Raw genomic sequence first — 20,127 nt, forward strand, 5'->3', positions numbered from 1 at the left:
CACACAGAGAGGGCAATCCTTGAGCGGGCAGGGTGGGAGCAAGAAATAACTAGAGGAGGGGACTGATAACCAAAGGGAACAAAGTAAGTGTCAGCACATTTCTGGAAAAACTGATATTCCTCTCCCTTTTCCTAATTATTTAAAATATTTTTTCTTTCTATTCTAACTCTTAAAGTTAGAAAGCACATGACCTTTTTATTTGTTTGTTTTCAAATCATTGTCTTCTACCAGAAGCTCTACACTGTGGGCTGGGGTCTCTCCTTGTTTTCCAACCTGAACCCAAGCAGTTATAAACTGTGCACCTGAGTTATCTTTCAGAAGTGCTTGTTCTTCCTTATTCTTAGTCAAGCAGGAAATATCCAAAAAGAATTCTAATTCAAAGCCTACTTGACATTTTACCAGTAAGCAGTTGAGCACCTTCTGAAGAAGGGATTTTACTTCCTGAAGGGAAAGGATTTTATCTTCTCTGGCAATGAGCTTTTTTACTGCCCAGGGACAAAAGAGAACTCTGCACCTGGACAGGACCCCCCAGGCTATGCATTTAGCTGAATTCAAGATCAAAAATTGCCACAAAGTTGTTGTGCTTTGGGGGTTTTATTTTAATATAGGTCAGAATCTCTCCAGAGGAGAGCCAGTAAGGAACTGTCTCTGAGCACACTTTTGTGGGCGTGGAGCAATTACCATCAGGAGAACTATTCCCCAGAGACCCTGCAAACACTTCACTGGCATAAGCACAGCAAATTCATCATGTGCTGAACCTCTCAGAATGGTGATTTTCCTTAACTTTGGTCAAGCAGACAGAGACAAGGATGATGCCCATGAGTTCAGTCTGGTCAGACATCTTCAGGGAAAGGGAACAGTCACAGCCTTTGAGATTACTCCAGGAAATTCATGCAACACCAACTTAACAACATAAGAGCAGGTGACACTAATCCTTGAGGGTCCAAACATCCCAGTTACTGCCTCAGTTCTCCATTTTCTCAGCTGTGTCCTATTTCTGCAGCCTAATATCCTGTTCTCCTAAATTCAATCCTTAACATGGGGATGAAAGTTTTAAAGCATTTAAAAGCCAGCACACAGATTTCAGGGCTGATTCTGTATCTAGTGAGTTCACTTCAGAAAAAAAAAACAAAACATGTTTGCAAAGCTCTGTTTTTAAAAGCTGACATTTTATGAAGACTTGTGGCTATGAAAACCAGTATTTCCAGTAACATAGGGAAGCAGTAATTGGCTCTGGAGTTGCACCAGCCACCACATTACAGGAAAGAAATATCCTGACTGCTAATTTTAAGTGAAGTGGTTTAAAACAAATTACTGCAACAGCTACAATTAAGTAAACTTTGAGAAATTCAGGGGAAAGCTTATATAAAGTAACAAAAGAGAAGAAAGTGGCATAGTTTCAATGTCACAGTTCCCCCAGTTTATGCTGCTTCACAGTACACTGTGGATTGAGGAAAACAGTAATAAAATACAAGGAAAGTGGATAAAAGGATGGAAGAGCTGGTGTGGGACATGAAGCACTTTTTAATCTATACTTTAGGCAGACATCATCCCTTTATTTCAGTTACAGTAATCTCTGATATAAAAAAACCTCCATTAACTACCAACACTAAGCATTTTTAACTACCCTTTGACCACCATCATCTCCTGAAACACTGAGGTTACGCCCATGGGGAAGTGGGAACTGAAAACACAATGCTGAGGGAAGAGTATTTTGAAAAAAAAGAACAACTTGTGAGCAAACCCAGAAGCAGCAGAACTTACATATGGAGAGTAAAGCTCTCCAGTGTCAGTGATGCCCCCTGCCATGATGGAGACGGAGGGGAGGCCCAGAGCACAGCCAGGAGGGTGTTTTCAACTTCTCTTCCCTTTAACCTGGGGAAACACCAGAAAATTTTGTTATTTTTGCTAGAAAGAGGAGGAACTCACCAGTCAACTTTTGTACATCAGTCTTCTGGCACTTTAACAGACTTCAGCAGGACGTTGCCCTTCGGACAGACCCCACTCACCAGCACCACTCGGTCCAACACTCTGTGAGTTTTCATACCTGTTAAACCAGTTTAAAAGCAACCAAAAGGCCCTGCCCTTTCACAGCACGTGATGACCAAACTTCACCTTCCCCAAACAGCCAGAGGGGCTCTTTCATACACTAAAACCTCAAGAGGAAGAATGACTGCCTTGAGGATGAGCTCACACTGCTGCTTCTCATGCAGCTACTACTCTTTTCAGGCACGTGCCTACTGCACATCAAACAGCAAAAACCAGCCTACAGCCTCTCCTCATAAATCAAGTACAGAAATAAGCAGACAAATTAAAACACCGCACCTATTAAAGACATGCCAAGATGTTTTTCACATGCCAAGGTTTCCAAAGCAGAAGTATTTCAGGAAAGAGAAGAAAGTGGAATAGTTTCAATGTCACAGTTCCCCCAGTTTATGCCGGTTCATGTGATAATTAAAGTTGATGAAAACATTAATGAAATACAAGGAAAATGGGTAAAAGGATGGAAGAGCTGGTGTGGGACATTAAACAGTTTTTAGCACTTTTAGATCTATAGTTTAGGCAGACATTGTCCCTTTATTTTATTGAAAGTAAACTCTGATATAAAAAAAGGTGGAGGGGAGAACCAAAGCCTCCTGAAAGGTTTCAGTGTCAGTAATTAGCCATAGTAGAATTGTTTAAGGGCTTCACACATCTACACGTGCTCCTACTCAGCCACACAAACTGGGACAAATCATCACCACAAGCTTCACAGGTAAGAGCACCACTAAAAAAACAAACAGTTGTAAGCTGGCACACACGCGCTGGATGACAGAAATCACTCTGGCAGCACAGCTCAGAATGGTCATAACTGGACCAGCCTCAGGGAAGAGGCCAAACATCATCTTTTATGACAGACCTGGGCTCAAAACGCAGCAGCCGAGCTTGGCAGACAGGCAGCAAGCAGCAAGAGCAGGGGTGTGCTGACAGACAGCCCGGGGCACGGCCGGGACAGGAGCCCGTGCAGGGCCCTCACCCAGCCCGGGTGGACCGACCCCAGGGCCCGGGACCCCGCGAGGCCTCCAGAGCCCCCCGGCCCTGCCCTACAGCCGGAACGCCGCTCGCCCCCTCCGCCCTGCCCGGGGGACCCCCCCCGCCCCACAGAGCCCCCACAGCCCGCGGCCTCCTCACCCCGCCCGCTGCACCCCCGCCCCACACGGGACCCTCCTCCCCGGGCCTCTCTCGGCCCGCGGGGCCCCTCCCCAGCCCTCGCCCCCACAGTCTCTCCCCGGGACGCCCCTCAGATCCCTCGAGGGCCCCGTCGGCCCCGTTTCCCCCGGGTCCCGCCCCGGGTCGCCCCCGCTCCCTCACCGGCGGCGGCTCGTGCCGGCGGCCCCGCCCCCGCCGCGCGGGGGGCACTTACGGCGCACGCCCGGAACCTTCCGCGCACGTGACCGGCTCGAGGGGCGGGGCGGAGAGGAAAGCGCCGAGCTGCGATTGGGTGGCGGGAAGGGGCGAGGCCAGGCGGGGGCGCGGCCAGAAAAGGGCGGGGTTGTGACTGTGACGGGGCGGGGCCTGCTTGGGCGTGGTCTAAAAAGGGGGCGTGATCGGGATGGACAGGGGCGGGGCGGGAAAAGGCAGAGGCGTGTCCAGGACGGGGCAGGGGCGGGGCCAGGGTAAACATGCCGATAGCCATTGGCCCGTGGGAAGGGGCGAGGCCGGGTAGGGGCAGAGGCGGGGGCAGGAGGGGGCGGAACCAGAGAGAGGCGAGAGCGGGGTGGGGTATGGTGGAGGCGGGGCCATGCAGAGGCGGGGCGATGACGTAACGCCATGTGTGTTGGCTCTGCGCATGCTCGGAGGGCGGTGCGGCAGATGCACGTGACTGGCCGGTGGCGGTTCCCGCGGTCCGGGAGCCCCCCCGGCCCCGGGATCCTCTCGGGCACCCTGGTGTGGGGGATCGGCGTGACCTGCGCTCCTGAAAGGCTCCAGGCAGCGCTGCCCCCTCCCTCGGCCTCGCCGCAGAACGGAGCAGGGTGCTAGGGTTCTGTCTTGGTGCCGAGGCCATGAAGATTAACCAGGACACGGTGCTGCGAGGGAAGAAGGTGGCGCTGGTGCCCTACACCGCCGCACACGTGCCCCGGTACGTGGCTCGTGTCCTGCTCGGTCTGATTTCACTTCTCTCTCTGAAGTGAGTGTGGTGGTCAGAGAGGGCTGGGCCTCTTCCCCCTGGGAATCACTCCTGGGAAGGCAGTGAGTGTGCCCTCTGTGCCCGGCTGTGCTCTGTGCCAGCTCTACTGAAAGGGGAACTTTATCTGTGCCATTGAGTATACCCGTGGAAAAGGGGAAATACCTGCCTGTGAGTGAGTGAAGACCAGCGGTTCTCCTGTTCGTTGATGCCTTTCCCTACTGACAGTGTAAGAGCAAAAAAAACCCACAAAACTTAAATGTGTGGATGTTTGATACATTAGGTGTGTAGGTTTGTGAAGTGCTGGCCTGGACAGCTGCAGCCTCAAAGATGCCAGTATTGATGTTTTTGTCAGCGTCCAGGAGGTGCCGGATCATCTCACTCGGGATGAAATGCACTGGAACCCAGTGCTCTCAAAAACACCCAGTTTGCATTGGGCACTCTTCAGGCAAAGCCACTGAATTTCCACAGAGAGCTCTGATTCCTGTGTTAGAAAGGGGAGAGAAGGCTGTGGACACTTTGAAGTTGCCACAAAGGCTGGGCTGATGTTTCCAGAGCTGGTTTATGCCCTGATCCTCAGGTTGTTGGTGGAGATCCACCCACAGTGCTGCAGGTGGGGCAGTGACGTGGCTCTGGGTCCCTTGTCAGGTACCACGAGTGGATGCAGTCGGAGGAGCTGCAGCGCCTGACGGCCTCGGAGCCCCTCAGCCTGGAGCAGGAGTACGAGATGCAGCGCAGCTGGAGGGAGGATGCCGACAGTGAGCACCTGAAATGTTCCCTAAGGAAGGGTGGGAGTGGTGGACAGGTCCTTTCCGTCTGACCCACAGTGAGCTGGGAGTCTCCCCCGAACCAGAGGGGATGTGAGACCCTCTACAACAGCAGCTTTGAACTGGCTTTCTGTTATATATAAACCATGTCAGGGAACTAGGGAATGTCCAGGGCTGTTGGTGTCCTTTTTATGCAATTTTTAAAGATTACAGTGAATTACTTCCCACGGCATTGTGTGCTGAGCTGATCTTGCACAGCCAGCACTCCCCAGGTCTGATCATTATAAAAAAGTGGAAAGAGGTTGTATTTTTCCTTGAGAAATCCAGTGGTTTTTATAATCATCTGCTTGAAGCAACTGAATTGGTTCCCTGACTCTCCTACAGGTAACGAATCCCTGCCCATAAAAGCCTGGTAGAAATATAGTGAGCTGGAAAATACTGAAGCTGGCAAAGACCCCAGTCCGGAGTATTTGTCTTACTCAAAGCATTAAAAGCCTTACTCAAAGCAGTAATAACATGGACCAGATGAATCAGTAGGTCTCAGCCTCTTGTGCATCAAACAATTCTTTGCCCAAACTTGCTTCTGAGTGAGACAAGGCAAGGAGACTTCAGACAGGGGATGGACGTTTTCATGCTCCTTAAAACATGCTGCTTCTAGTCTTGGTGTCTTTGTCACCGTCACAACGGGTTTTCCCAAATATTTCTTACATTTCTATGGTTGGGAGCAGGCACACTTGGCGTGGGAAACGCAGTTATTAGCTCTTCCTCGCTGTTAATGTGTGGAAACTGTTGTTCCTCTGACCATTACCTGCATTTAGTTTCATTCTTCATTGATTTGGGGATAATGCTCAGCATGCCCTGAGAATGCTGCCTCTTTCTTGTCTTCCCCAGAGTGCACCTTCATCGTGCTGGACGCGGCGCGGTGGCCGGGACAGGCGGAAGAGGAGTCCTGCATGGTGGGGGACGTGAACCTCTTCCTCACCAACGCCGAGGATCCGACCCTGGGAGAGGTTGAAATTATGATTGCAGGTCAAGTTCTGCTTCATAGCTTTGTTTCCACAGCTAAAAGCCAGCTGCAGACAGGTGTTGCATACAGCAGCTTTTTATTCTCATGCTTTACAGTGGCTGTTCAGCCCTGATGAGACCTTTGTCTCAGGTCGCAGTCTCCTCTGAAAAGTGTTTGGTGTGGCTGATTTGTCTCCCATAAGTGGATGCTGACTCTGTGACTGTCTCTTTCAGAGCCCTGCTACCGAGGCAGAGGGTTTGGCAAGGAGGCAACTCTGCTGATGATGGCCTATGGTAAGGGTGGCTCAGTGCACAGGAACAGGAGTGCAGGCAGCCTGTGATCCAGAAGCACATACTCCTAGTGATTCAGACAGGGTAGTAAGAGATGCATCTGCCCCAAGACTGGAGTCCTGTGCTTTTATAGAAGCCAAACTAGTAATAGAAATGCTTCTCTGATTTCTTTTGCAGGAGTGAGAATCCTGGGGATCACCAAATTTGAGGCTAAGATTGGTCAGGAAAATGAAGCCAGTATCTGCATGTTCAAAAAGCTTCACTTTAAGGAGGTGCAGTAACAGCCCATCTTCTACCCAGAGAACATGTTTCCCCCATGACTGGTACTGAGCTGCTTTCCCTCTGTGTGATGCAGGTTGCTGTGAACAGCTTTTTCCAGGAGGTGACGCTGAAGCTGGATGTCAGTGACCAGGAGAGACGATGGCTCCTGGAACAGACAAACCACGTGGAGGAAAAGAGCTACACTGAGCTGAAGCGGCCAGTTGGGGTGCTGGAGACCTGACAGACACATCCAGACACGGGCTGGGTTTCCAGGGAGGAGCTGGACGCTGTTGCAAGGTCTGGGTGTGGAGGACACCGCTGAGCCAACACTGCACTTGACTGTTTTCAGTTACTTTGTCATCTTGTCAACTTTGCACTTTGCTGCGCCAGCCAGAATTACGGCCTGAAGTTTGGACCTGGAGAACAGCCACTAATTCACAGGTTTGGCTAGGAATGACTATAACCTTCACATGCCGTTCCAGCAGAGCCTAAAATCACCAGCAGTTGTTTCCTGGTGCCACCAATTTCTGTACAAGCAGTAACTTCTCCCACTGCCCTTGGAGCAGGATTCATCTGTTTGGCAGACATGGTCTCATACGCTGGCAGCTCAATTTGTTTACTCTTGAATAAAAAAAAAAAGACAAACCTCTGACGTGCCTGAGCACAGTGTGGGGCTCAGCTGCTTGCTTTGGCTGCTCAAAGTGTGGTTATGGTTTGTAACAGACAACAGAGACTCCTTGAACCCAATCTTCCAGGGTCTGGTGCGTTGCAGGGGGGCAGTGCTGTGTCCTGGCAGGGAGAGGCCCTGGTGTGGGTGAGCACAACCAAAGGGCAAGTTAATGTGATGAAAATTGTTGATATTGGCTGATCAAGACTAGAGCTGAGCCCCACCATGACAGCTGTGCAAGGAGCTGCAGGAGGCTGCTGAGACAAACCCCCCAGAGCTTTAGGGCTGTGCTCCAGATCTGGAAACCTCAGGCCAGCATTGAAGGGATATAGCACTTCATTTTCCCTGGCTGCTTTGATGGAAGCAAGGAGGAAGAGGAGAATACAGTGAAAGGAGACAGCTCCCTTCTTCCAGCAGCTCAGGACTTGCTCTGCTGAGCCTGGAGGTTCCATTTGCTGCTCCACTAAGAAGGATGGGGAGAAAAATATCTATGACTGGGGGGCAGATATATTTAGGTGGGAGTTAACCAGCCTGAGCAGCCGTAGATCCAAGATCTATAGATGAAGAAGGGGCGCTTGCCTGACTCCCACTGGACAGACTTACCTGTGCAGTTACTCAGCCTGACCTCTCCTGCCCTACACATGCTCTCCACAGCAGGGAAGCTTGCTAAGAGGAGAGGACAGAAGGTAAGGAGGATAACTGACTTTTGTGTGTTTTCCCACTGTAGTAGCAGCCGTAGTGGCTAATCCTAGACCAGAAATTATCTGTTCCAATGACGCAGGATCAGGTAATAACTTTCAGATTCGCCCAGGGATGTTTGTATTGGAGATTGGCAGTCTGTGGAATTTTTAGTGTTGCTGTGCCTTGTATTTTTAGAGCCTGGGGCGTTTTAGTTTTCCAATTTTAGTTAATTTAAATACATGATTCCTGTGACTAATATTAAAGCGAAGCGTGGGAACAGTGTATCACGGTATTTTAAAACAACAAGTATTTAGCGTGGATTTAGTTGTAGGGAAAGCTTTGTGTGGTAATAAAGTGAAGAGCAGCTCTACTTCCCGCTGGGATTACCATGACAAGGGCTACTAATCCTCCTGCTCTTTGTCACCTGCTGCAGGCAGGAATGGATTCTGTCCTCCAGAACAAGATTTGCAGAACCTGCTGGGCAAACTGCTGGCTCTGTGCTCCTTCCGTGGAGTGTTTCATCCCTGTGCCAGAGGAGTCAGGCCAAACTGGGAGGAGAGATGGAGCTGGGCTGGGATTTGCTCCCCTAAAAGCTGAACAAGGTGGGAAAAATAACTTAACCTCTGGTGCCAGGGAAAAGGGGCAGTGATATCCTGTCATAGCTCCCCATGCCCAGCCGGTTGCTCTGGAGCCAGCGAGTGCCCAGCTTGGCATCCCCGGTCCCCTGGCAACGCCGGCGCTCTCCCGCCTCCACAGGGGCTGGGAAAAGCCTTTGCCTGGCAACCCAAAACAAAGTTGGGTCTGTCCCGGAGCTCAGCCCTCCCCCAGGCTGGGGTGGTCCCAGCGAGGCTCAACCAGTGTTCCCACAGGGAACCAGTGCCCGGCTGCTCCGACCAGGCCAAGAGGCAAAAGATGCTCCTGGGACCCACTGGATACCCCCAGTCCTGCCCTGCATGGGTAGCCCCAGCCAGGCTGGGATGTCCTGCTTGCTCTCCAAGGGGGTGAAGGTAGGAAAGAGAAGACAGGAGCTCACCTATTTCAGAGGACACCTTTGGAGGATGAGGCTTGTTGGAATGGGCTCCCCCCACCCCACCCCCAGCTTCCAGGGGGAAGTGACAGCCTGCACATTCCCTGGAAATGTGGTGACACCTCGTCACTTGGTTGTCATTTGAGGTGCAGACCTCTGCAACCACTTGTCAGCTCAGGTAGAGCAGCTTGTCTGGGAGTTTGGAGCACAAAACAAGAGTGTGCAGAAGGGGAGGAAATGAAGACACTGGGCAGAGACCGGGCCCAGCCCTGCCCTGTGCTCAGTCCAGCCATGGTGCCACCAGCCTGGCCCTGCTGAGCCACCCAGGGCTAGATCCATCCATTTAGAGGGACAAACAACTCCTCCCAGCCCATACCTCCTGCTTTCCCCCCAACCCAGGTGCAACCCAGGCTCACCCTAAAAACCTCCAGGGGGGCTGGGAGCAAATTGGAGCTGCCCCCAACAGAGCTGCTGCCCTCCAGCCTGGTTGACAGACCTGGATTAGAGCTTTGCATCACTGCCCTCACTCCCCTGCACTCCCCAGGGGATTAGAGTCCTTTAATCACCCTGAGGCATTAACCCCCACTGGGACCAGCTGGTGCCTCCCCGACCCCCCATCCTGGCCCCACCAGGTGCTCAGGGGTACCCAAACCAGGCCCAGTGTTCCCCACATTACCTGCCTCTTCCCCCAGCCCCGGGGCACAGCAAGCCCCTGCACCCTCTCAGGCTCCAGAAGGATTTAGCCTTAAACCAGACACGTGAAGTCAGGAAGGTTTATTCCAGTAAACAGAATTTCTCTTGAGCTCAACAGTACGACAACACCTGATTGCAGCACATAGAAACAAAACATCCACAGGAAGAATTTCCACAAAATACAGTTAAAAAAAAAGGAATGGTGCGATTGGAAAAAAAAAAAAAAGAAGTCTATGAGAAGCCTTTAAATTACACAGTGTTGGATTCAAACCCTGATCGGCTCTGTCTCCAGGAGTGTGCAGGAGTAAAGGAGACTATTATTGCTTGCTATGCTGGCTCCGGACACCCTCTCCTCTCCCAAAATTGCCCCAGGGGCAGGGTGGGTGCTGGGGTCTCCTCACTGTGCTGGGCACCCGTGTCCCTCCTTGCAGCAGAAGAGGCAAAGGGACAAGGTCATCGTGGACGGAGCTTGCCAGGCAGGGGTCAAACACCCCGGCTGTGGTCAGTGGCTGGGCAGGTGGGGTTTGGCAAGAGTCACTAAAAGCCTCGGGTTTTTCAGTTAAAGGGAAATTTGGGGAGTGGCTCAAATGGAGATAAGGTTTGGGGGTGGGGGAAGAACCAGGGAACAGCAGGGATCAGAACTGGGCATCAGGCCCCCCCAAATCCTTGATCCCTCCCAATATCCCTGCTTGTGCCTACCAGGATGTGCAGGGCTTCAAGGCAGGGCTGGAGGAGCACGCTGGGGATGGGCTCTTGAAAGGGGACATGCCCAGCACCCCCATCTCTCTCTAGCCCAGACATCCCTCTGCAGGGATGCTCACTGGCCACCAAGCCCCAGCACTCAGGTCAGGGTGGTGGGGAGCAGCCCCACATCCCCACCAGGAGCCCATGGCAGGGAGGAGGGGGGTGCAGGAGAGGTGGGTGCAGGACTGGGGGAGGCCAGCAGACCCTCACCCCACCCCAGGGACCTTCACAGGTTGCTGAACAGTTCGTTTTTCTTGCTCCAGTCCATCTGGGGTGCCCTCTTGCTGGTGCGCTTCTGGTGCGCCCGCTCCTTGGCCACGGCCAGCGGGATGTCGAGGTCCAGGAGGGAGCCGGATGCCGAGTGGCGCTTGTCATCTTCCTGCGTGTCGGGCTGGGGGGTGAGAGGCTGTGTCAGCCCCACCATGTCCCCCCTCAGCACAGCCCCACAGTGGGGGCTCATCCCAGATCCCACTTCCCAGCCACTGCCTCCCCCCAGTATTCCCAGCCCTACCTCACTGTGGGTCTCACTGGAGTTGGGGGACACGGCCAGAGGCGCGGGGCTGGACGGGCTCTCGGACACCGAGTTGGACTGTGGCTCTCCGCTGTTTTCCTGGGGGAAACAGGGAGGGAATGAGAGCTCCAGCCCCTGCAGCTTGAGAACAGCCACTGGAGTTGCAAGTCCCACCCAGGGGTCCACGAAATCCGTCCTTCCCCACATGTAATCTCCTGCAAGCTCCAGGCACATAAATACTCCAGCGCTGCCCATCTGGGGCGGGGAGGGATTAAACCCCGGCCGACTGCCCTGGCTTTAGCAGGAGCAGGAGGAGGAGGGTGGCTGCAGGGCTGGATGCTACTTCCCTGCAGCACCACAAGGGCTCCTAGCCCTGGAGCATCAGGAGGCAAAAGGAGAGGAGGCACAGGCAATTGCAGCCATCTCTGTTACACTCAGCACCACAAGCAACTCCCTTCCTGGGGGACACCAGTTCCCAGTCCCCTTCCCAGTGGCACCAGCTCTTGTGTGGCAGCCTGGGAGCACTGCAGTCCCTGGTGGCATCATTCTGTCCATGGGGACACCTGAACAGGAGGGTCCCTGCCTGGAGATGGGCATGGACGGGGTTAGAAGCAAGACGAGGCTCTTACCTTCTCTATATCGCCATTGGCAACTGGTTCTGGCAAGGGACCTGTGGGACAAGGACATGGGCACCAAGTGAGGATGTATTTGCTTTGTCCCCTCACCAATGTGGGGCAAAGGCTGCACATGGCCAGTGCTCACACAACACTGCCCAGGATCTGGCCAGGTCCTGAGTTTTCTAACCAGCCCCTGGAGCCAACCCCACAGCACAGGGAGATGCTGCCAGGCACATCCCCATGATGGCAGCAGTGATGTGGAGCCCAATGAGAACCCCTCTCCATCCTCCTGGGGACCACCGTGACAGCAGGGAGGGGCCCATGGAGCAGAGCAAAGGGCAGCTGATGCCTCTTCACACCCCAGGCCATAAACCCTGACAAAGTGCAACCCAGGGCCATAAACTACCACCCCAGCACGGGGCCCCCAAACAGGCAGGAGACACCTCTGCTTGGCCCTAGGGTGATAAACCTCTACCTCCCAGGGCTCAGGGAGCACCCCAGCACCCCAGGTTTGGTGACAAGGTGACACAAAGCTGACAGAGATGACACAAACCCCCATCCCCGCAGCACAGCCCCCAGCCCACCTGTCAGGTGTTGCTCCGAGGGCACCACCTTGCACTTCTTGAAGAACTCATCCGTGAGGACATCCACCACCAGCAGCCTGGTCTCATCACCGCCTGCCTTGATGGCTGCCACCACGTCACTGTGCTGCTTGCCCTCCATGCACACACCATTCACCTGCAGGCAAGGCACCACATCACCCCTGGAGCCAGGGCTCATCCATCCCTTGAGAGCTCCACAGAGGGGCTGGGTACTGCCTTGGTACCAGTCACAACCCCAGCACAGCCACCCCGCAGCCCCTGCAGGCATTTACAGCCTCACAGGGATTAGTGGTGCAGCCAGGAAAACCTCATTAAAAGCAGATTTTCCTCTGAGTGATTAGCACGGGATCGAATGGGCAAAGCTGGCAGGGAGTACCTGGCAGGGCACAGACCTGGGGCAGGCACAGGAGATGGGCAGCATGGGCAAGAGACAAAGCCCTCATGGTCCCCAGAGACCCCAAAACTTCAGCCCCACGCCCCAGTGAGCAGCAGGGTTGGGGCTCGGTTTGTCCTTGCCCTCATGGGTCATCATCCCACCTGGCACAAACCCAGTCCCCATCCCCACCCTGGTCATGTCTGGCAGCAGAACTTAGGGCCATCATGCACCTTGTCCCCAGCCTGCCACACCCCAGGGGCATCCCAGGGACAGTGCTACTGCTAATTAACCCACAGCCAGCTAATTAGTGCTCAGCCCCAACCCTCCACAGTGCTGCACCCCTGGGTGGGACCGGCAGGCTGGTGCAGGTTGGGTGTCTGCATTGTGAGTCACCACCAGCGTCAAGGACACCACACACCTTCCCGGCAAAGGGCAGCTGCCTCCCGGCCACCGGGATGCGAGGGAGCACCAAGGTTTTTTGGGAGACCCCCCCCAGAACCCTGCCCACCCCAGCATACCTCGATGATGCGGTCCTGGGGGGCCAGCCCTGCTGCCTCGGCCGGCGAGTTGGGGTCGACGGCGCGCACGTACTGCCCCGGGCGGCTCTTGTCACTGTGCAGGTTGAAGCCATAGCCATCGGGGCCCTTCTTCATGTGGCACAGCCGAGGTCGCAGCTCCTCCTGCAACGGGGACAGCCTGTGGGTAAACTGCTCTCAGACCCCCCCCAACACCCAGGGAAAGCACCAGGACCCTCAGACATCTCCCTGGGACACCATCCCTATGTGGCCACCTGCAAACACTGATACCTCAAGCTGGGGAGCAGCGTGCCAAACACCCCACGATCCCAGGCATTAATTAATGAATTAGGTGCAGGGCACACTAATTGCAGCGAAACGTTGAAGAAACATGTTATTATGTGTGTCCCCAGACCACGCTCTTCCTTTTGGGATCAGGATTGCAACCGCCATGAAGGTGGAAGAGGAAACACAGCCCAGGCTGCTGGGAAGCACCCCCACCCCACCCCATCCCACTCGGGAAGCTTTGGCTACCAGGGAGATCTCAACCACCAGAGCAGGTCCCTTCCATCACGCCCTTGCCAGCTGCAGCCCCCCTCCACAGCAAACCCAGCCATGGGACCAGTGAGATCCCCCACCCCAGAGCACCCCACAGCCACTGCCGGCAGGGAAGGGGCACAAAGGGCTTGGGCAGGCAGCTGGGATCCCGCTGGAGCAGCTGCGATGCCGAGGTGCCTCAATGCCCCAGCATGACCCCTCCAGGATTGCAAAACAGAAACCAGCTCCATCGGGGCGGCGCGACATGGGATGTTCAACTCTCCAGGAGGCAACACCCAGCTCATCTGCACCTGGTTTCACCTTGACCTGTGGATCCACCAGCACCTGGCGCCAGGGAACCCCGCAGGGGCAGCCACATGTACCCGGCCCACAGAGAGCCCTTTAAGCTCCCCACCCTGCGAGCAGCAGAAAGAAGCAGGAGCACCCCTGGGAGCCCGGCACACAGGAACTGCCTTTGCTCACCCAGTGGGGAGTGGGATGCCCGGGAAGCATCAGAGGAAGCAGGCGACACAAACCAGCCACCTGCACGTGGCACCATCAGAACTGCTCTGACCCCAGCACCCAACACCACTTCCACACATTTATAGATAAAATGGTTTGATCCCGCCTTGACCACCAGCCCCTGGGCTTTGGTTGGGCTCTCCCAGCAGCCAAGCCTTGCTCAAACTGCTGGAATATTCCTTGCCAAGAGGTTTTGTATTTAATCTTTCTTCTGAGATAATTTTTTCTCCTTTGGTACCCATAGCATCACTTGGAAGAGGCACTGCAGGAATTTCCCCTCCCACACCTGCACCGTGCTGCCCTTTATCCCCTGCACAGCACGTGTGCTTCCTTGCCATGAAGTTCCCTCTGCTCCCAGCCAGGAAAACCTGGGTCCTGGAGTGCTGACACCCCACATCTGAGAGCACTGAAGTGGCACAGGGTCCCACACGGGCCGGGGTGACGCATTTGCAATTGCTGAGCCAAATGCTGTGATAAGGCCCTGATAAAGCCTCATCTTCTTGCACAACGCCTTCCTCCATGGTCAAGGCCAGCTACCACCCCAGCACCACTTGCCAACGCCCCAGGAAGGGAGGTGCAGGCAGCACCCAGCGCGTCTGCCAGGAGTGAAGGTGATCCCGGGATGCCTCAGCGCTGGCACACAGGACCTGCTCCCCACTTGGCTCAGCTCCACAGGCAATGCCCAATGTGGATTCCCCAGCTGGGTGGAGGATTGTGACCCTCAACTTCGCCCCGGCTGCCCTTCGGTCCCCCCGTGCCTGGTGGCAGCAGGTTCACAGGGTGCAACAGCATCGTCCACCCATGCAGCAATTGGACATGGACAGACAATACCCAAAATAAGGACAAAAGGCAGGAGCCTGGTGGAACCTAGAGGAAGGCAGCACCTCCCTGGGGCCCTGCCCTGGCCTGACCTCGAGCAGGGGGGTCAGGCTCCGGAGCACCCACGCTCCCGGTGCCCTTGGCAGCACTGTGGGGTTGCTCCACGCCGATAGCTCGGGACAAAGCCGGAGGGAGCACCCGGCAAGCGGTGCTGGCAGTGCTCCCGGGAGAGAATGGGAGGAGGGAGGACTTCGCTCCCACCCATACCAACAAAGCCCTGGCAGCCTGGGCTCCCTGAGGCACTGGTGCCATGAATTTTGGGGGGCGTTGGGAGGGGGTGGGAAGCCCTGCAGGGTGGACAGATGCCTCAGGACAGGGGGACAGGTCATGGTAGAGGGAGGCACTGATCCCTCAAAGGCAGCTGGCCAAGGCAGGAGCACTCGGTGTGAGGGCAGCCCGGCCGGGCCGTGACCCGCCCCCCCAGCACCCTCCCACCAGTGGCTGGCAGCTCCTCCAGCCCAGCGTGCCAGGCTGCCTGTGCCCTCCCCAAATCCCCAGTGCCAGCAGAAACCCCGTGGGCAGCCACCATTCTGCCTCTCGGAGAGGAAAACAAATGCATCCAATCCTCCAGCAGCTATATCCTGCCCATCCACGAGTCAAGCACCCTGTGGTAGGTCATCCTTCCAAGCCCCAAAACCCCCATCGGCCTTAACAACCCGAGGAGAGAGGGTTTGGGGCCAACACCCGGGATGCAGAGAAACCCTGTGGCTATGGAGCTGGGCAGCAGGAGAGCGGAAATGCCCCTAATTTCTCTAAGCTGCTGCATCCTCTTCTCCAAGGCCAGCAGCCCTCCCGCCGTGCTGGGACACGGATTAGCCGGCAGAGCCTCCTTAGGAGCAATTACAACCTCCGGCGGGGAGGGAGGCGGGGGAAGCCGGACTCAGCCCCCCCGCACGGGCATCCCGTGCCACCCCTCTCCTCCACACCCAGGGGCGGCAGAGGGACAGACACCTGTCTGCAGAGATACCCACTTGACATGGTGAGCTTTGCAGCAATGCATCCCTATTTCTACCCTGGAAAGGAGTTGGGGCATATGCTTCTCCCTCCAGGAGCTGCTGGACCAACCCTCCACAGCACCTTCAGCCCCCTGGCAGGACCAGCAATCCCAGGATCACAGGAACCCCAAGTAAACAGGCATCAGGACCCGCTCCCCACCTCCCAGCCCTACAAGCAGCATCAAGCCCATCGGCAGCAGCAGCATTTCCAGTTACTCAAAGAGAAACACAACAGCTCGAGAACGCCTGGGCCAGCAAATTCACACGGGTCCCGAAATCTGGCGCACACATTCTGCCTTCATACAAAGGGGATGCAAAGCAGCCTCCTTGCAGCATCCCTGTCACGTCCTGTTCGACTGGAGCTGCTTTTCATGCAGCTGCCTTGAGAGGAAATTTAATTCATTTCCTAATTAAACATCAGCTACCTCCCAGTGCAATGCTCCCAATGAGGGGGGAAATGCTCCCCGTTATGCCCCAAAACCCAGCCCTGGGAGGCTCACCCAGATTTTACAAGGAGGGATGAGCCTTGCTGGCAGGGAGGGCTCTAATTTAGCACTAAATTTGCAAGAGGGAGGCCCGGGGCTGGTAGGAAACACCCTGCCCTGGTACAAGCAGCCCCAGCCCATGCCAGGGTGCTGGGCTTGCAGCACCTGGTGCTGCCCCGTGAACACCGTGTGGTTTGCATGAAACTTTCTCAAGATACTCCTGAGCAGTTGAAGCCTCCGGAAACACAAGGAGGGGGGGATGAACTGTAAGAGCTCTTGCTGGGGACACTCACACAGCACAGGGCCCCAGGAAGCGGGGTTGGCCTCAGGGGTGTAAAACTATCACTGTGCTGGCTCAGCACCACAGACAGGGGTGCAAGGATCAGCTCCCCAGGGAGGCTCAAAAACTCCATCTCAGCATCAGGGGGATTTGAATGTCTGAGGTTTTACGGGAATGAAAAGGCAGCCCACGATGAGCCTCTCAAAATCTCTTCAGCCCACGCCCAACACTGAGAGCTGGGGGTGTGACTGACCCCCTAGCACAGGGGGGTCCCAGTCATGCAAGACCCAGCAGGGATTGGAGAGAGGATGGATTCTGCTGGAAAGTGGGAGACGTTAAACGATCACTTGCCACAGGCGGCTCTCACAGCTCTCAAGTGTCTCCAGGCTTGTTAAGCAAATAAAGGCAAGTCCAGCCCAACAAAACAAACAGGACTCTGACACATGCTAATCTCCCGCTTCCCCAGTGATCCCGGGGAATCCCACCCACCCAGAGTGCTGGGGCTGCAGGGGGATGGGGTGGCCAGCACCGGCTGTCCGCCAGTGTCCGGAGAACAGGCACGACACTGTGTTCCTGGCTTGCCAGAGAGAAATCCCTTTCTGCCTGTTCCGGCTTGGCTCCCATCCCGCCCGGCATCTTCCCACCCTGCTTGGTGGGTGCCCAGCCAGGGCGATATCTCCAAACCCACTTGCCTTTTCCACCAGGCCCTGTCCCCAGCCACAAGATTTCCTGCTGATACCTGTTGAGAAACTGTCCTGGGGCCTTGCGGTAATGTCACCCCATGTCACCCCACGTCACCCGCTTCCTGCTCTTGTGAACAGAGAAACCGCCGGTAGTAACTGTGCACGGGCTGTGCCCCGAGCCTGCTCCCCAAGCCTGTGAGCAATCTCCAGCTAAGACTGTCCCCCAACAGTCTGTGGGGAATCTCCAGCCAAGGCTGTCCCCCCAAAGCCTGTGAGGCATCTCCAGACGGGGCTGTCCCCCAAGAGCTTATGGGGAATCTCCAGCTTCCCATGCCCTTTCCATGACTCCTGCCAACACAGCGAGCAGGCAGCCACCCCACAACATTGCAGGGCTCTGTTCCCCATGTCCTCAGCCCGCCAAGCCTGGTAGGGGGCTCACCCGAGCTGCATTAAGTACATTCTTTTTGTCTTTCCCAGCCTGTGGAGAGATCTGGGAGTGGAAAGCAGAGCACAGACGGTCTCGCGGGCCCCGAGGCAGCGCTGGCACTGTGACATATGGGAGAACGGGCACGCTCCCCCCGCGTGGGGCAGCACCACAGCCCGGCACGGGGCCAGACCTGGGGGACATGGGATGACACAGGGGACAGCGAGCAAGAGGGGCAGCACAAGGGCAGAGCCTGGATGTTCCCACCTGAACAAGCCCATCGAGGAGGTGCTGGAGCAGTGCTTTAGCCAGGCAGGGATGAGAATTGTGCCTGCAGTGGATCAGCCTGACCAGGGGCAACAGGCAGCTGGCACAAGGCTGAAGTCCAGCAGGAGACACAACTCAAAACCACCTGGTCCTAAGCAAAACCCTGTGTGACAACAGCTCAGCGAGGCACCAAGGTCTGCCTGGGGCTCAGTGTCTACACTGGGAGGGCTCCCTTGCACCAGTCTCTCTGGGAATGGGTCACAAGATTTCCCCAGAACGTTCCCCACCCTGGGGACACCAGGAGGCTGCTTCCCAGGAAGACCATCCACATCTCTGTTGTCACAACAAACAAGTCTTTGCTGGGTAAATAAAAAGCAGTATTATCTCCCGCTGCCCAGAGTGTTTCTTAGGAACCACTCTGAGCAGGAAAGGTCAGCTATTTCTCAATTCCTCACCTTTCTACATCACTTTGTTTGTGCAACTGCTAACTCCCACACACACTGAAGGCCAGCATTCCTGAGTATCTGTACATGGGGTCTGACTGTCAGGATGAGTCCTCCAGCCCGGGAAGGGCTCCACTATCTCCACTCCACAGCAGAGACCGAACACACTCAGGGCAGTAGTGACTGCCACCAACACCTGCAGTCACAGCCCGCAAAAACATGTTCTGCCACAGGTTTTTTGTGGTATTTTGGCGTGGGTTAGTGCCAGCCACCCTCAGCCCAGCCCTGGGCTCAGCTACACGTCAAAGCTCGCCCTGTCACTTTCCTCACCCCATTTTACCGGCCCTGCAGCATCAGGACGGGCCGAAGGGCTCCAGGGGACACAACAGCCTGCTCGGTTACGGGTCCAACCAGCCCGGTGTGCCCGCCTGCCCCCGCCCGTCACCGGCATGGCTGGGAGAGAAGAGCATCAAGCAAACAAAAAAATTAATTTAAAATAAAAAAAGGCAAAGCAGCCGGGCGCGGTAGGGCCCGGGGCTCCTGGGGAGCGGCGTTTAAAGCAAAGCAAAATAGAGAAAGAAAGAATCGAGACCGAAACCAGACACAGCGCCCGCGGGAGGCCGAGGTAGATGCGCTCGCTCCAGGGCTGGAAGGAGACGAACAGGGCCGGTCCCGGGAGGTCCGACCTCCCCTCCTCGGACATCACCCCCTTTCCCGGAAACTTTTCCGAGCCCCAGCCCCCCCCGGCCGCCCGTTTACCCGCTGGTCGCCGCCGTTGGGCTCCCGCGCCGCGGGCTCCGCCGGCACCGGCACCGGCACCGGCACGGGGGCGGCCTGCCCGCCGACCACCGGGGGCTCGGCACCCGCCCCGGCCCGCTTCGACAGCTGCTCGTCGGCCGTCGAGTCCACGACGAGGAGGCTGACGGCGCCGGCGGCGGCGCGGATCCGCTCCACCACCTGCTGATGGCTCTCCCGCTCCACGTTCTCGCCATCCACCTCCAGCAGCCGGTCCCCGGCCCGCAGCCCCGAGCGCTCGGCCGGCGAGCCCGCTTCCACCAGCCGGATGAACTGGCCCGGCTTTCCCTTCTCCCCGTGCAGGTGGAAGCCGTAGCCGTCCGGGCCGCGCTCCAGGCGGCACAGCCGGGCGGCGGGGCCCGCGCCGCTGCTCATGGCGGGGGGAGCGGGCGGAGCTGTGGCCGCCCCGTCCCGCCGCCCGCGCCCAGAAAACTGCGCGGCCCGGGCCGTGCCGCCCGCCTATATACGGGGGCGGGGCGCGGGGCGCGGGGCGGCCAATGGGAGAGCGGGACGGGGAGATGGCCGCCAAATAAGGAGAGCGATGGGGCGCGGTTATGCAAATATTTGGGGTGTGGCTATGCAAATCTACTCGCCGTGGGTATGCAAATGTGTTCTCGCCCCGCTGGGGCGGCCCGGGCGCGGCGGCGCCGCCGGGTCCTGCCGCCGGCAGCGGGGCCGGACCGCTCCCTTGTGGGGTCCGACCGCTCCCTCTGGGGCCAGGCCGCTCCCCCGTGAGGTCGGGCCGATCTCTCGTGGAGTCTGGCCGCTCCCCCGTGGGGTCCAACCGCTCTCCCGTGGGAGCTGGACCGATTCCCCGTGCAGTTCCATCGCTCCCGCGTGGGAGCCGGACCGCTCTCCTGTGGGGTCGTGCCGCCGGCAGCGGGGCTGGATCGCT

The 20,127-nt window shown here is 56.5% G+C and overlaps 3 protein-coding genes across 5 annotated transcripts in view; 1 reads left to right on the forward strand and 2 right to left on the reverse strand.

Annotated features, from left to right (window-relative positions):
- The window catches only part of TMEM104 (transmembrane protein 104), a 44,221-nt gene extending 40,766 nt beyond the window's left edge, over nt 1-3,455 (reverse strand). The window contains exons 1-2 of one of the 3 annotated variants that reach the window (XM_064675921.1): nt 3,352-3,455; nt 1,765-1,875 (exon numbers count right to left, since the gene is read on the reverse strand). In XM_064675921.1, the coding sequence (XP_064531991.1) occupies nt 1,765-1,809 (45 nt within the window). In that variant the 5' untranslated portion in view covers nt 1,810-1,875; nt 3,352-3,455. Of the gene's footprint in view, nt 1-1,764; nt 1,876-2,899; nt 3,046-3,351 lie in introns of those variants that run through there. The other 2 variants (XM_064675919.1, XM_064675920.1) reach the window with 2 other exon arrangements.
- A 375-nt stretch (nt 3,456-3,830) lies between these two features.
- On the forward strand, nt 3,831-8,119 carry NAT9 (N-acetyltransferase 9 (putative)). Its single transcript, XM_064675928.1, has 6 exons — nt 3,831-4,120; nt 4,814-4,923; nt 5,824-5,961; nt 6,172-6,231; nt 6,406-6,500; nt 6,584-8,119. The coding sequence occupies exons 1-6, from the start codon at nt 4,044-4,046 to the stop codon at nt 6,728-6,730; spliced, it is 627 nt and encodes a 208-aa protein (XP_064531998.1). The 5' UTR covers nt 3,831-4,043; the 3' UTR covers nt 6,731-8,119.
- A 1,504-nt stretch (nt 8,120-9,623) lies between these two features.
- NHERF1 (NHERF family PDZ scaffold protein 1) lies at nt 9,624-19,663 on the reverse strand. The gene is made up of 6 exons (XM_064675922.1): nt 19,197-19,663; nt 12,926-13,087; nt 12,014-12,167; nt 11,442-11,482; nt 10,813-10,911; nt 9,624-10,692 (listed from the first exon to the last, which is right to left on the reverse strand). The coding sequence occupies exons 1-6, from the start codon at nt 19,605-19,607 to the stop codon at nt 10,528-10,530; spliced, it is 1,032 nt and encodes a 343-aa protein (XP_064531992.1). The 5' UTR covers nt 19,608-19,663; the 3' UTR covers nt 9,624-10,527.
- Nucleotides 19,664-20,127: the final 464 nt, after the last annotated feature.

This window comes from Pseudopipra pipra, chromosome 19 (genome assembly GCF_036250125.1).
Source record: "Pseudopipra pipra isolate bDixPip1 chromosome 19, bDixPip1.hap1, whole genome shotgun sequence".
NCBI classification, from domain to species: domain Eukaryota; kingdom Metazoa; phylum Chordata; class Aves; order Passeriformes; family Pipridae; genus Pseudopipra; species Pseudopipra pipra.